The 16082-nt window shown below is 47.0% G+C and overlaps 1 protein-coding gene and 1 long non-coding RNA gene across 4 annotated transcripts in view; one reads left to right on the plus strand and one right to left on the minus strand.

Moving 5' to 3' along the window:
- The window catches only part of LOC144889474 (uncharacterized), a 60592-nt gene that overhangs the window by 21829 nt on the left and 22681 nt on the right, over positions 1-16082 (minus strand). The gene's annotated exons all lie outside the window — the stretch shown is intronic.
- LOC137411246 (sperm flagellar protein 2) overlaps positions 1-16082 on the plus strand; it is a 135346-nt gene that overhangs the window by 7991 nt on the left and 111273 nt on the right. For all 3 annotated transcript variants that reach the window (XM_068096630.2, XM_078769699.1, XM_078769700.1), the window contains one exon: positions 5059-5216. In XM_068096630.2, coding sequence (XP_067952731.2) covers positions 5090-5216 — 127 coding nt within the window. In that variant the 5' untranslated portion in view covers positions 5059-5089. The remainder of the gene's footprint in view (positions 1-5058; positions 5217-16082) is intronic.

Here is a 16082-nt window from a genome sequence, read left to right on the forward strand (position 1 = left end):
AACTAGTGCTGAATAGCAGTACCCCACTTTAACGTAACATAATTCGGTATCGACCGTACTATTTCATCTTACACACATAATATGAACACATTACACCTGATATGCTTACATATATATTTTATTGGCTTTCTCCTGTATATCAGCTTTAATTTGATACCAGATACATCCCCATAGCTTCAATTCTCTTTTTTATACAGCGTGTCAAAGATACTACCGGTATGGGGTGATATTGTAGGCGATGCTGCATTTGTCAATTTACAAATGCTGCCACGTATATCATGTACATATATGTTGGACACATGACAAAATCTATGTATTGTTAATATGTGTTACTTAATATATTGTTGTATTGATGTATCACTGTAGTTTATTGCAGGAATTTTGACGAAAATGGCATGCAGATCCTTCCATGTTTGTATCCTGCGTAAATTGAGATCATCAGATTGTACAATTATGTTATTTAAGTGTCTCTTACAGCGACAGAACGAGTCAATTAGTTAAGTTAAACACCTTTTTTTACATAGTTAAGTATGCAATATAAGATATTTTTTATAATTAAGATGCAATTTATAATAATTATTCAGCTTGGTACTTACCAATATTTTGATGTGTTTTGCAGGTGAAGTACCTAGCAAAGTACCTAGATGGGTACCTAGCAAAGACAGACAAGGCAAAGGCATTCCAGCTCCTGACCAAGGACTGTACTGACATCACTGTACCACAGGCAAGGGTCACCCTGACAGTGTATGACGGAAATGCCACCTTCTACTATCTAAAAGACATTCCTAACAACTTCAGCCAGATCTGTTCCAAGGTCTTTGACATCATCAGTAAGACAGGAGATGTGGTGTTCAGCACAGATCAATACCTACCTGGATCAGTGAAGTCGATGGAGAGGCGACGTCGCGGCTGTGGAGAAAAGTTGATTCTAAAAGGAGAAGCTACAAAGAAACCGCAAGATTGGAAAATGTTTCTCTCGAACGACGAGAATAAAATCCAGTTCATCCGACTGCTACTCAGGCTCTGGAACAGTGACCAGTATGCTTCTCGGTGCCATGGTCAAAAAGTGATCTTGATATGTGAAGGGAAGGCATACCAACTCACATCCACAGATGGTCAGACAACAAATGCCAAAGAGTTGCCTCAGCTGGAATCGTCTCAAGAAGAAACAGACTCGCGCGTGATATTATACGTAAACTACGCCAGGAGCCAGAAATATGAGTTTGTTCGAGTGAAGAGCCCAGACTCGGATGTATTCTTCATCTTACTGCACTACGCCGCATCGATAAACGACATAAAGATACTGTTTGACACAGGCACAGGAAACAAGCAGAGGCTAATAAACGTCAGTAAACTCGCAGCAGACTTCGGCCAAGAGAAGAGTACTGCTCTTATGGCACTTATCGCCTACAGCGGTTGTGACAGCACTAGCGCTTTCCGAGGGATTGGAAAAATCAAACCTGTTAAAACGCTGCTTCGTCTGCCGCAATACATCCCTATTCTCAACAAGCTTGGAGATACGTGGGATGTGCCAGAAGAGCTGAACAATCAACTAGACAGCTTCACATGTGCCATGTATGGAAGAGGAAAGGTATCACACGTTGATGATCTGCGACTCCTGAGAATAAATGAGCTATGTGCCAAGGAGAATCGTCACCTACCCTCAGGCAATGTAGACATGGCCAATATTCCACCATGTATGAGGAGCCTCACACAGCACATCCGAAGGGTCAACCACCAAGTGGGAATTTGGAAGAGAGCTCACGTTCCTCGACCAAGGATTCCCAAAGCAAGTCCAGGCCATGGCTGGGAAGAGGAGAAAGGCTGCCTGGATCCTCTCTGGTATGATGGAGACATGCTTCCGCGTGAGCTGGCTGATATAGCTCAGGTCATGTCAGACGACGATGAGAGTGATGATGAATCAGGTGATGAAACACCTGATGATATGGATCGTGTTTTGTACAGTGATACCGATGAAAGTGACAGTGACGATGACTGATCATGATGGACATATGCCATTCGTGCAAGCAAGCCAACTTGACTGCACTCATGCAGTGTTTGACTTTTGTTGATAATTAACAAAATGCAATTGTTTGTTTGTGTTCTTTTGAGAGTGGATACTTGTATTATATGATATAATGTGGTTAACTGAGTGTACGACATACATATGTAATTGTAGGGATAAAACTGACTGTTAATATTATTATGATATCTGTTGTTGAGCAATAATGTTTGGTTTATCATCAAAATATTCGATACTAAAAATTGTTTCAATGGGATGTTAAAATTTAGTTTCAAATAAGAAATATTTTTACTTTTACAGTAAATATTCGAGCATTACATTGTTACTGTTCTGTGGAAGGTGTTTGACCCAGTGTATGAATATTAATATGATGATATTAAAAACTACTGTGATTAATAAACAAGTTTTTCTTGTTTAATATGTTAATAAGATGGCAGTATGATTATGATATTCGATTATGAATGACATTTATAAGTGTAATAGGCAGTTCTTTTGAATATAGACAAAGACTGTTACCGAGATTATATGATTCATGGTTCCCGCGAAACAGGTAGTATCTTTGACACGCTGTATAAAAAAGAGAATTGAAGCTATGGGGATGTATCTGGTATCAAATTAAAGCTGATATACAGGAGAAAGCCAATAAAATATATATGTAAGCATATCAGGTGTAATGTGTTCATATTATGTGTGTAAGATGAAATAGTACGGTCGATACCGAATTATGTTACGTTAAAGTGGGGTACTGCTATTCAGCACTAGTTATGACCATTAAGGTACCATTATAAGTAATGTGTCAATATTCTATGATGATCAGTAGATGAACAGCTTTCTTTTGGTATATAACTTTTTATTCTGAGTTAATATTAGCAGGCACAAATACCAAAAGAACACGTGTGTCGAATATGGCGCAACACGGATTTAAAAATATGCTGTTTTGAGGGTACCATCCAATATAGGTACCAAATGGGTAGTGAGTCCAAGTTTATTTACTGTTACCAGTTGATTTCCACCCCAGGACACCCCAATGGTTCAGAAAAACCCAGGGTCGGAGAGTTGTGGGGGGGGGTGCAGATGGACCATACCTGGCCCGGAGCCTACCACCTCCAGGACGAGGCTTGGGTCTATCATACCGGAGGAGGGAGTAACCTGGGAGAGATACCAAGGAATCAGAGACATCATGAAGGAGGAAAGTTTCTGTTAAGCAGATCACGTCTGGTTTGTCAGAAGCAACCTGTATGGAGAGATCAGTCAAGTTTGAGCGAGGGCCCCGGATGTTTGAGGTCCATACCGTTAATGACGAGGAAGGGGGAGCATCGGATACAGAACAGGGGGGGGGGGGGGGAGGGGTAGGGTAAGATGTGGAAGAGGAGGAAGAGGTAGGGAGAGCTGTTGAAGGTGTGTCAGAGATTTCAGAATAGCTTGGAGAAAGGGAAGAATGGGGCGGACAAAAGGTTTGATGGTGATTGGGTGAGGCCCAGTGAGGTGTTATTTGAGGAGGGGGAAGAGCGAGGCAGAAGGTTGGGGGAGATGAAGGTGAAAGTTGGAAGGGGGAAGATGCGGGGAGGAGGCTTTGAGGAGGAGGGGTGAGAGGGGAGTCTAGGAGGGGAGGAGCGAGGGAGAGTCTTGGAGGGGAGGTGAGTGGGGGGAGTTTAGGAGGGAAGGGGAAAGGGGGGAGATTTGAAAGGGATGGGTGATGGGGAAGATTTGGAGGGGAGGGGCAAGGGGGAAGATTTGAAAGAGATGGGTGATGGGGAAGATTTGGAGGGGAGGGGCAAGGGGGTAGATTTGGAGGGGAGGGGTGATGAGGAAGTTTTGGAGGGGAGGGTGATGGGGAGGTTTTGGAGGGAAGGGGGTATGGGGAAGATTTGGAGGGGAGGGGCAAGGGGGAATATTTGAAAGAGATGGGTGATGGGGAAGATTTGGAGGGGAGTGGCAAGGGGGAATATTTGAAAGAGATGGGTGATGGAGAAGATTTGGAGGGGAGGGGCAAGGGGGAATATTTGAAAGAGATGGGTGATGGGGAAGATTTGGAGGGGAGGGGCAAGGGGGAAGATTTGAAAGGGATGGGTGATGGGGAAGATTTGGAGGGGAGGGGCAAGGGGGAATATTTGAAAGAGATGGGTGATGTGGATGATTTGGAGGGGAGGGGCAAGGGGGTAGATTTGGAGGGGAGGGGTGATGGGGAAGTTTTGGAGGGGAGGGGTGATGGGGAAGTTTTGGAGGGAAGGGGTGATGGGGAAGATTTGGAGGGGAGGGGCAAGGGGGAATATTTGAAAGAGATGGGTGATGTGGATGATTTGGAGGGGAGGGGCAAGGGGGTAGATTTGGAGGGGAGGGGTGATGGGGAAGTTTTGGAGGGGAGGGGTGATGGGGAAGTTTTGGAGGGAAGGGGTGATGGGGAAGATTTGGAGGGGAGGGGTGAGATTGGATTTTGAAAAGTTTACGATTAATGGGAAACGAACATTTATTGAAATTGAGTTGAGTTGAAATTGAGTTTATATGATGAAGTAAAGCAATACTTTGGCATAAGGTAATTGGCCAATAATTGTAGCGAGAGGGTTCCAATGCACTCTGTGGCTTAATACAATCATATCGAGAGGGTTGCAACACACTCATATCATTAGCAATTGCACTCTTTAGCACTCCCTTTTCTTTTACAATTACATTCGCACACTATTATTAGCACTCCCTTTTTCTGGGTTGTTATGATTTTTCCCGTCTCCCTCTACCTCTTTTCCTTTGTTAGTTGTGGGTTGGTTTGTTCCTTTTCTGTTTCATGCCCACATTCCTCCTTCTTCTTCTTGCTTTGTTTCATTCAGCTTGCTCACCTCCATGTGTTCGTGTTCATCTCCCCCTCCCCGTGATATCACTCACACTTATACTCTGCTGTTCCCCTTTCCATTTTGTTCTACCTTTTCCATGAGCCTCGATCTTAGTTTTATGATTATTATTTTGTTGTTATTGTGAATGCTTTCAAAATTTCATTTGCATAATGAATGTGAATGAAAGTTCTTGTTATATGTTCAAAATAGGCTTGATGGTTTTCAAGAAAACTGGCGAACAATGGAGAAGTTCTTTAAGGAGCATTTGAAGATATTGCATACAGTTGATGCGAATGCTGATGAAGAGACATTGTACACAGATGTGAAAGAGATTCTTTTTAAAGTCAAACAACATGAAGGCATTACAGGTGAACTTATAAGAGCATAAAATTATGTAGACCTTTTTGTGTTGTATCTCAGATGCATTTAATGATGTGTAGTATTAAGTGCATTCAGAGGCACAACACAAAAATGGAAATGCGGATAACAAAATTTCATTTTTATGTGCACAACATAGTCTTGCATGGATTTGTTATATATTTTTGCAAAAATGGTGATTTCCACATAAATAGAGTTAAAATGGTGAGTAAAAATGGTATTATTTGTGACAATATTGTTCCATCAGATATACAGTATATATTGTTGCGGATATGGGATTTGCATCCATCCATATCCGCTTGTAAATATTCCCCTATTTCCTCAATACTTCCCAACTATCCCCAATCCCCCATTCCCTAGTCCCATTTTCTGTAAACAACACTCTGTAGACCCGACCTCCCCCTATTTCCCCCATTAAATGTCGTGCCCAGGTTCACCGCATCTCATGTAAGACAACTATAGGACATCTTGCTAGTTATTCTTAGTCTATGTCAGTTAAGGACTCGTTTCCATTAATTCTGACCCTTCGTTGCACCAGAATGTGATTGTATGGCACCGTTAGGAAGTTTAGGACCTCCCAATACCTCCCCGCAGCTCTTCCTCACAGTTAAACAACAACAACAACAACGACAACGAGCGCAGGGAGTGCGCGTCCTCACTCCGGCTTGGTTGGTAGGGGGTGTTGGGAGGGCACCAGGCCTTCCCAACGAGCCGCCATCGAACATGTGCTCGACGGGGTTACCAAATAGGGGCTCCCTGTCAGCTCCTCGTCAAGGGCGGAGCCCGGTAACCCCCGCACCCAATGGAAGCGGCGGACCGGCCCCAGTGGGGCGGAGCCAACCAGCCGAGGGCGTGTCACTCCCCGCTGAGCATGCGCAGGGAGAGGGAGGTGACGTCAGATGCGCGCTGAGCTTGAAGCAAGAAAGACGTCCCCTCCGAGCGCTGTGAGGCCTCCCCGCATCTTCTGGACCGTGCTTTATCCTGTCCCCGAGCCAAGGTGCACCTTGTGCTATCGACCTACCTGTCCCTTCCTGCCATCAATCCCTGTGTAAGTCAGCCTTGTTCCGTTTGTCTGTGGTCTGTCTGGGATAAGATAAGACGGTAATTAAGTGCCCATCTCTTCTGTGCCTTTACCTCACTGCCTTGTAATCTACCCCTTTTCTCCACCACTGTAATTATACCCTCCTCCGGAGGTCTTGAGAACTGTACCCCTGGCGTCGTTTCCTCTTTCCCAGTCGTCGTGTCCTTTCTATCATTGATTTGGCATAGCGCGATTTGGCCAACGTCTGGGGGAATCGGGTGAGTTGGGGAAGAATCGGGGGAACTGTTAGGTCGCGGCAATACCACCGCTCGGTAAATAACATCTTTAACCGCGTCCGCAACAATTGGTTGTCAGGAGTTGGGATTCGAACCTGGGACTAAATTTATTTAGCCCAAATTTTGGACACCAATTGTGTTATTACCGCAACAATTGGTGTCTGGGAGTGAGATACGGACCCGAAGCGCGCTTAACGCGCTCAAAATTACAAGTCACCGAAATTTGATTTTGTTTTAAAAAAAAAACCCGAATTTTGAAAGTCGCGCTATGGGAGATCAAGACGGCTGGGTTCCGGTAGAGGAGAGTGAGGCAGGGTCGATCCAGGACCAAATTGAGGGACATGAGGAGAGCGAGGCAGTGAGGGCGGCAGGTTCACAAAATGGCGTCCTCGCGCACGAGGTTACGGGCGCGCAAAATGGCGCCTCGCAGATGGCTACGGCGACCGCGCCCGCGGCCGTAGCAGCGCCGCTGGTGGATTTGAACCTTTTTTTTAATACAAATGAAGGCCCTTATGGCCCAGAATAGCGAACGGTTAGAACAAAGGATGGGGTCCAATAGCGAGAAATTGAGGGAGGACATGGGGGCCAATAGCCAACGGTTAGAACAAAGGATGGGGTCCAATAGCGAGAAATTGAGGGAGGACATGGGGTCCAATAGCGAGAAATTGAGGGAGGACATGGGGTCCAAGAGCGAGAAATTAAGGGAGGACATGGGGGTCCAGATCGGAGGGTTAGGGAGTAGAATAGAGGGATTAGGAAACAAATTTGAGGGATTAGACAATAGATTAGGGGAAATACAGGAGGGGTTAACGGGGGTAGAAAACAGAATGGCCGCTCAAGAGAATCAAATGGAAGGGATGAAAAAAGGGGTTAGAGGGGTTAGAAAACAGTATGGAAGGCAAATTGAGGGACATGAGGGACCAAGCGGAAAGGGAAGTTAAACAAATGGGGCAGCAGATAGAGGGGTGCAGAATGGGGGTAGAAACTAAATTGGATGCTCACAGGGAGGAAATGGAGCAGATGAGGGTGGCATCTGGGCAGGAGATGCAAGTGATGGGAGAGGAGATCAGAAGAGGTGTGAGTGAGGAGGTCGGAGGAGTGCGCGAGGAGGTGAGGCACTGTAAGGAGCGCATGGAGAAGGAGGTGAGAAAGGGGACTGTAAAATTGCAAGGTGGTATAGAGGAGTTGACACTGGGAGTGGAACAGCTGACGGAGGGACAAAAAGAACTAACGGAGCAGGTTCAAAGGAACACTGCGGTACTAGGAGGGTTAAAAGCGACACAAAACGACATAAAAAATGACTTGATAGCGACACAGAGGCAATGTCAGATGGTACGTGAGGGACTGACAACGAGGTTGGACGAGGTGACACAGGTAATGGAGACGAAGGACCGGCAGGTGAGGACGCACATAGAAACGGTCATGGTAGCCTTAGAGGACGAACTTGAGGAGGCGCATGAGGAGATGAAGGAGGTGAAGCAGAAATTAGAAGAAGTGGAAGAAGGGGTGAGCGAAATTAAGAAGCGACGGAGAGAGGATAAGAAAGAGATAAAAGAGGAAGTAAAATAATTGGTCCAAAGTCTGTGTTCGGATCGTGATGATGTGCTCATTAACCGGATGAGGGATTCGCAGGTGATGGAGGAGAAGCGAAGAGAAAGAGGACCCGGTGTAAGTGGTGGCCAATATGGTCGTGCGTATGATGCGCCAGGTGATTTAATAAGCTTGGGGGTCGAGATGGACCCGGATGTTCGTGAGAGGCCAAGAGTGAGGTGTATGGCTGGTCCGGAGTGTATGGAACGAGGGTGCGAGCGAGAGGGTCCGGTGATGGGAGAGGTGCGAGGTGTGAGTGAGCAAGGTTGTGGTGGTATGGAATGGGTAGCGGGTTGCGGAAGCGTGACCCATGCATCGACACCAACGGGGTAGTTTTTAGAGGGACAGGGGAGGCACGGGAGCCCCTTGGGGGTATTGTACTGTGGGGGCCCGGCCGGTTCGGCCCCGCGCTGACCCCGCAAGGGGCGACGCACGGGGTCCGGCAGGCGGGCAACGACTCACATACGAGGTGGTCCCACAAGGTCCCACTCGCGCCATATGACGGTGGGTAAGGGTGGCATCCCTGCCACCCTTCCCATGATTGGGGGGGGAAATGTGCTATAGTTTATGGGGTGGCTATGACAACCGAGCCAGGGAGGGTTAGGTTATGTTGATAGGGACTAGAGGTGACTATGGGTGACAAGATTTAAGTAAGAGACTTGGTACCTGTAGTGGGGACGTAGTAGCTTAGTGTTTGATAATGACGTGGGAGCGCTGAGTGTAAGGGAAGACGGAGGAGCGCGAGTTTTAGAAGGGAGTAGACAGAGCAGATGATGCAGTGTGAATGGAAGTGCTGGTGAGCAGCTTCAAATGAGGCATCGGTGAGGCAATGCTCCGAGGTGTGTGTGAGTGTACAAGTGATGAATGAGAGAGCATTGCGGATGAGTGTCATGGTGAGTAGTGAGTGTTGTGGATCAGCACGAATGCGCTTGGGGGAGAGAAGGGTGCAGGCGGCACCAAGTATGAGAGCACAGGTGTGCAAGTACAGGTGTGTGGAATATATGGAGCAGAGAATGAGTGGTGTGGAGAGAGTTGGAGTAAGTGGTACGGAGTGGTGTGCGTGGTGCGAAGGTGTGGATGGGGGAAGAGTGGACCCCCATCACGGATACCCGGGGCGGGTAGTGTAAGTGTTAGGTAGAGGGTATAGGTAAATTGTGGTTGGATATTGGCATCTGTGGTGCGGGTGGAAGAATGGTGATTGGATGGGTGCATTAGTGTTGTGGAAATGGCTGGGCGTGTAGCCTGTTAGTGTGTGTAGTTGGTTTGGGCACTCCACCACAGTGAGGATGTCGGCCAGGTGAGGCCGCAGGTGGGCTCTGGGAGCCGGTAGTTGTGGATGGGGCCCGAGGATCCGGAGGACGGACCCGGGTAGCCCAGTGCCAGAGGGCACCGAGGGGTGACAGAGCCAGGAGGGGCCTTCCCCAGTTAGTTAGGTTAGGGTGAGGAGCTAGGTAAGCTCGGGTGGCAACTGCAGTGGTGGAGGTGTGCAGGTGGGTAGACCTGCTGGGAGAGCTACACGTCGCAGCCCAGAAATTGTGCAAGGGCACCGGGAGATGAATCGGGGGAGTGAGACCCCAAATTGAGAAGCACCACAGTTTGGTCAATGGGAATTGGTTTTTAGAACCCATAGTGTAAGTTGGCCAATGGATTGGCAGGGAAAGACCCCGGGTAATGTAAAGTTGTTAAAGTCATTTAGGAAATAGTTAGGATTGATGAACCTGTCGCACCATACGCAGCCACTTACCTGAGGTGATGCTGATGACTCCACACCTGTGTTTTCTTTGTTTTGTGTTGCAGGAAAGGAGAATTGCTGTTTGGATTTGTGAGACGCATCACGACGTGGATGAGACATTGGGGTGATTCCATCTCTCCCTCCTTAGGAGGGACTGATGATGAATTGGTGATGGCAAATTTTGATGTTGAGATGGCAGATTTGATTGGTTAGGAGGGAGAGAAGATGAATTTGGTTTATGGGAGGAACGGGGAAGACAGTAGGGACGTTGTTGATGTGTAAAGTAGATGTTTATGGGTAGTGTTGTGTTTTGTGGATACAGTAAGGGGTAAGGGAGGGGCAATGTAGGTTACCTGGTTGGGGGGGGGGGGGCGTACGGTAGGAACGTACCTGTCTCACCTGGTTCCCATGTGCCCCCAGTGTGCATTACCTTGTATTGCATGCACTTTTGCGCCCTTACCACCTTACTCACTTGGCTTCTTTTGTCTCCCACCTCCGAGGATCTGGCTTTGGGGCAGAGAGAGAGGAGAGAGAGGTGCTGGCTCCGCAGTTGTGGGCCTGTACTTCTGCTGCTTGCTGCCTGGATTGATACACCATATGGTCCGCAATTTTTGTGGCCGCCCACAATGGACCGCAGTTCTTTTGCGGTCAAGCACCACCCGTGGATGGACCTCTGGGTCAACGTGGCACCTATGCCATACAGGTGAACCACTTTTAGTTGGCCCCCCTGATGGCCACAATTCAGAAATGGACGCGGTTGGCGCCTTTCTTTATTTCTAAAGAAGCCAGAAGGCCAAGTGCACTCCATGAAGGCAAGACCAGCGGCCGAACATCGGCCGGCTGCGACACCACCGGTGACTATAAACACTTTATTGGTGCACCGGATGGTGCTGACTGTGCGTAATGGGGTGGTGCTTTTGGTGCTTGGACGGGGTGCTCTGCACATTATTAAAGGCCGTAGGGCCACAGGGCACTCGTGGGTTGGTGTATCGATGCTGGCATGCGTGCTCTCCCTATGCATAACATCTGCATGTGTTCCTCAAAGAACAGGTCCTGGATCGTAGTGTAAATATCAGTGTAGTCTTGTATAAATGATGCTCCCTACCGGCTGTATGTTTAGTGTGAGGATGCTTTCCGCGATTCGGTTATCCCGTGGGTGTGTTTCTGTTAGGAGAAGGGTGCAACGTCGCAGGGGGACATATTTACTCATTTGTGAACATCTGTAAAACTGTCGCACTCAGGGTTGAGTTAATAGTAGAGGGAACTACATCTGAGTGCCACACTAAAGTAGGTAAAAATTTATCGGGTCGGGACGCCCCGAGGTAGAGAAGGGTGCAATGTTGCGGATATGGGATTTGCATCCATCCATATCCGCTTGTAAATATTCCCCTATTTCCTCAATACTTCCCAACTATCCCCAATCCCCCATTCCCTAGTCCCATTTTCTGTAAACAACACTCTGTAGACCCGACCTCCCCCTTTTTCCCCCATTAAATGTCGTGCCCAGGTTCACCGCATCTCATGTAAGACAACTATAGGACATCTTGCTAGTTATTCTTAGTCTATGTCAGTTAAGGACTCGTTTCCATTAATTCTGACCCTTCGTTGCACCAGAATGTGATTGTATGGCACCGTTAGGAAGTTTAGGACCTCCCAATACCTCCCCGCAGCTCTTCCTCACAGTTCAACAACAACAACAACAACAACAACGACAACGAGCGCAGGGAGTGCGCGTCCTCACTCCGGCTTGGTTGGTAGGGGGTGTTGGGAGGGCACCAGGCCTTCCCAACGAGCCCCCATCGAACATGTGCTCGACGGGGTTACCAAATAAATAGGGGCTCCCTGTCAGCTCCTCGTCAAGGGCGGAGCCCGGTAACCCCCGCACCCAATGGAAGCGGCGGACCGGCCCCAGTGGGGCGGAGCCAACCAGCCGAGGGCGTGTCACTCCCCGCTGAGCATGCGCAGGGAGAGGGAGGTGACGTCAGATGCGCGCTGAGCTTGAAGCAAGAAAGACGTCCCCTCCGAGCGCTGTGAGGCCTCCCCGCATCTTCTGGACCGTGCTTTATCCTGTCCCCGAGCCAAGGTGCACCTTGTGCTATCGACCTACCTGTCCCTTCCTGCCATCAATCCCTGTGTAAGTCAGCCTTGTTCCATTTGTCTGTGGTCTGTCTGGGCTAAGATAAGACGGTAATTAAGTGCCCATCTCTTCTGTGTCTTTACCTCACTGCCTTGTAATCTACCCCTTTTCTCCACCACTGTAATTATACCCTCCTCCAGAGGTCTTGAGAACTGTACCCCTGGCGTCGTTTCCTCTTTCCCAGTCGTCGTGTCCTTTCTATCATTGATTTGGCATAGCGCGATTTGACCAACGTCTGGGGGAATCGGGTGAGTTGGGGAAGAATCGGGGGAACTGTTAGGTCGCGGCAATACCACCGCTCGGTAAATAACATCTTTAACCGCGTCCGCAACAATATATATATATATATATATATATATATATATATATATATATATATATATATATATATATATATATATATATATATATATATATATATATATATATGTCACGGAGTACGATCGTACTCCATATGGAGGGATGGCACAAGAAAAACATGGCCGCCCATTCAAATGTGTGCAAAATTATACTCTTACAAACTACTATAAAGTGAAGTCATAAGTATTTAACAGGCATACCTTTTGTTCTCAAACGTTTCAATAACTAACAAGAATGGAAAATACACCAAAATACATCGCTAAAGTACCAGATCAAGAGATGGCAAAATCGCCGTTTTGTTCATCCTCAAAATCTTGACAAAGGTCACCATGCCTAGCACAGTTATGGCTGAAGCAATTACATTCCAACTGAAGGAAGCAACATTCTTTCTTGTGTATTGCACCGTATCATTTTTTTTTTTTAAATCGGATTTAAAAAATGAATAGACCACAAAGACACACTGAAGTGATGACGTCACTTTGGCATGACAACACACGGCAAGGTTTTACACTCGAGTTACATTATTGAGACTCACTGATTTCTTAAAATGCTCAGATTTCACTCCGGACTTCGGCACTTATTTAGTCCTTGAGATCCGATCCTCAAAACAGATAACAGATTTTGATTATAATATACAGTATATGCTGAAATTAGTCCATGAGAGTAGATTGTGTTTCCAAGGCAAGGCACATCTGAATAGGCCAAAACAAAATGTTTGGCTATGACCACTGTGAGGTAATGTTGAGCTGACTGGGGATAAAGCCTTTCATGAAGGTAAGCCATTATTTCTCTTCAAAATGGGTGGTTATATTTATCCAAACACCCAGTTTTCATTCATGCACACCTTTGGAGTCCCTTAGTATGCATGGAAAGTTTGGGGCTGCTATGTTTCATGGGTTTGGTGTTAAGGAGGAGATGCGCACACACACACACACACACACACACACACACACACACACACACACACACACACACACACACTCACAGACACACATTTCCTTTCATTATTGTAGACTAGCTAAGGTACCCGGCGTTGCCAGGCAACACGGAGTCGTTTCGCTGACACAGGAATATTGAGAGAGACTGGAGGGCAGTGTGGGGGGGGAGGAGGGAGGAGGGAAAGGAAGAATGTGGGTGGCGGGAGGAGTGAGGGGGAGAGGAGGAGGGATGTGATGGGATGGGAGAGCAGGAGGATGGGAGGGGGGAAAGGAAGAATGGGGGTGGCTGGAGGAGTGAGGGGGAGAGGAGGAGGGATGTGATGGGATGGGAGAGCAGGAGGATGGGAGGGGGGAAAGCTGGATGGAGCAGGGGTTTCATTACCAGTTCCATTACCAGAGCAGGGGTTGCAGTTCCATTACCTTGAAGATCCCAGACATAACAGCAGTGGACCAAGGAGCCTTTATGTAATCCATAATACTATATGGATTTCCTGTTCTCTTTTTAAATATCACAGAACTTCGGTAATCTCACCCCCCCCCCCCCCAAACTGGTGGTTATCTTCATCCTGATGAAGCAGCACTTACAGTTACATGAAAGGAAGTAATTTGTAGAGCCCTCACCAAGTGGCTTAAGTATTCAAGCAAGCACTCCAATGAAACGCTTGAAGAATACTTCGTTTCTTTTACAACTTTAACATTGTCTTGAAATGCAATTTGTAATTTAATTTTCAAAAATGATTTTTTTTAAAGTCCACTGCAATAAAAAGTCAATTACACTGCTTGTGACTATCACCATGGCTTAAAAACATCGGTTGATAAGGAACGGCTGGCTTTTATGGCATTATTTCATGAGGTTCTATATATATTATATATGCCACACAGCCAGACACAGCAGGGGTGAATGAAGGAGCCTTTATGTAATCTGTAATACTACATTGATTTCCCGCTCTCTTTTTAAAATCTCAGAACTTCGATTAATTACTTTAATTCGTCTGTGAGAGCCCATTGTATCATATAATGTGGAAATATGGAAAATTGTCATATAATGCATAAGATTGATCGAAGCTCCTAATTTGAAAACGATAGCACCTACAATAGTGATGTATACAGCGATTTGTAGATATGGAGATCAGTCATTCAATGATGTGAGCGAGAAAGTGAACAAATAATTTTGAGTGCTTAATCGTACAGAATTTTCCTTTCCCTTTGCAATTACATTGCAGCCTTTTCCAAGGCAAGGCGTTTTTTAGCAAGCCAAAAAGGCTAAAGACCCCTGCAAGGGATAGCTGACTGACCAAGGGGATTTGCCTGTTTTGTTTTAATTAAATAATCTGGTTAATTGTCTTCAAATGGGCTGCTTAAACAAACCAAAAAATTCAGTTTTCATCCATGCATTACCTTGGAGTTTGCTTAATTTGCATGCAAAGTTTTGGGCCACTAGGTTTCATGGTTTTGGAGTTATGGAGGAGACACACACACACACACACACACACACACACACACACACACACACACACACACACACACACAGTGCCTTTTATTATTATAGTGTTGTGGATATGAGAATTGTGTTTCTTTTATTGTTGTATAAATTGATGTAAAAATATCACCCTCCTTCCTCCAGTTGTGTATAAAGGTCAAAGTGCGTCCCGTAATTAGGTCATAAACAATCACGTTAGCCAATCATAGATTTCCTCCTTGTTGGTAGTTTATTTCCTTATTCTATGTAGCTTAAGGCTGTGTCTTCCATTAATTGACACTCCATTGCACCGAATTCAAATAGATAGATCCCCTTTCATTCCCATTCCCAAAGCCTCTACTGCCAACTGCATTTGCCGCCATTACGGCGTGGTCAGCTCGGAGAAGAAGGGCGTGGCCCGCACACCATCATCAAGGGGTGGAGCCAGAGAGCCTGTGCCCACCAATCAGGGCCGAGGCGAGCTCACCGATGGGCGTGTCCTGGAGGCCGGCGGCTTGATCGCCCGAGGCGTTATATAAGCACGCGCGGAAGCCTTTGAAATAAGTTCCAAGAAAGAGTTGCGCTAGAGACGGCAGATGAGCCGAGACGAGCCCTCGGAGAGAGAAGGGAGACGCGTCCTGAGGTGAGCCAGAGAAGCAGCTTTGGCTCCACCAGCAGTTTTGCTCCACCAGCAGTTTTGGCTCCACCAGCAGTTTTGGCTCCACCAGCAGTTTTGGCTCCACCAACAGTTTGGCTCCACCAGCAGTTTGGCTCCACCAGCAGTTTTGGCTCCACCAGCAGCTTTGGCTCCACAAGCAGCGTTGACTCCACCAGGCAGCTTCGACCCATTACCCCGCGGGAACCAGATTGCGGTGGCATCGGTGGCCGTCGAGGTCCAGCCCGACGTCCCGTGCGGGATCAAGCCCGAACCATCTGCCCCAGCTGAACCTTCCCATTCCTCCTTCCAGTCATTCCTGCCTCCATTCCCCAGTCGTGTAAGTGTGATCGTAGTCTGTCTTTTGTCTTGTCCTTGGGTTTCTAAGTAAGACTGTAATAGGTAAGCTAAGTTTCACTGTGTCCTTCTGGTCTGTCCCTCTTTCTGTCTTTATTTTCGTATCCTTCCTTCTCCTTGGTTTCTTTGGTCTTGTAAATAGTAGTAATAAATTATAGTCGTATTTCAAACCCTTTTTGTCTTCTTCTTCTTCACATCCTTGTCGTTTTGGTGATTTCCCAATTGAATACCGGTGGCACGATTTGGCCAACGTTTAAGGAATCGGGTCTAGTCTTGGTAAACGGCTCACGCCGCAGTTCGCTTCGCGCGGC

The sequence above is a fragment of the Myxine glutinosa genome, chromosome 1 (genome assembly GCF_964187855.1).
Source record: "Myxine glutinosa chromosome 1, kmMyxGlut1.1, whole genome shotgun sequence".
Classification (NCBI taxonomy): Eukaryota; Metazoa; Chordata; class Myxini; order Myxiniformes; family Myxinidae; genus Myxine; species Myxine glutinosa.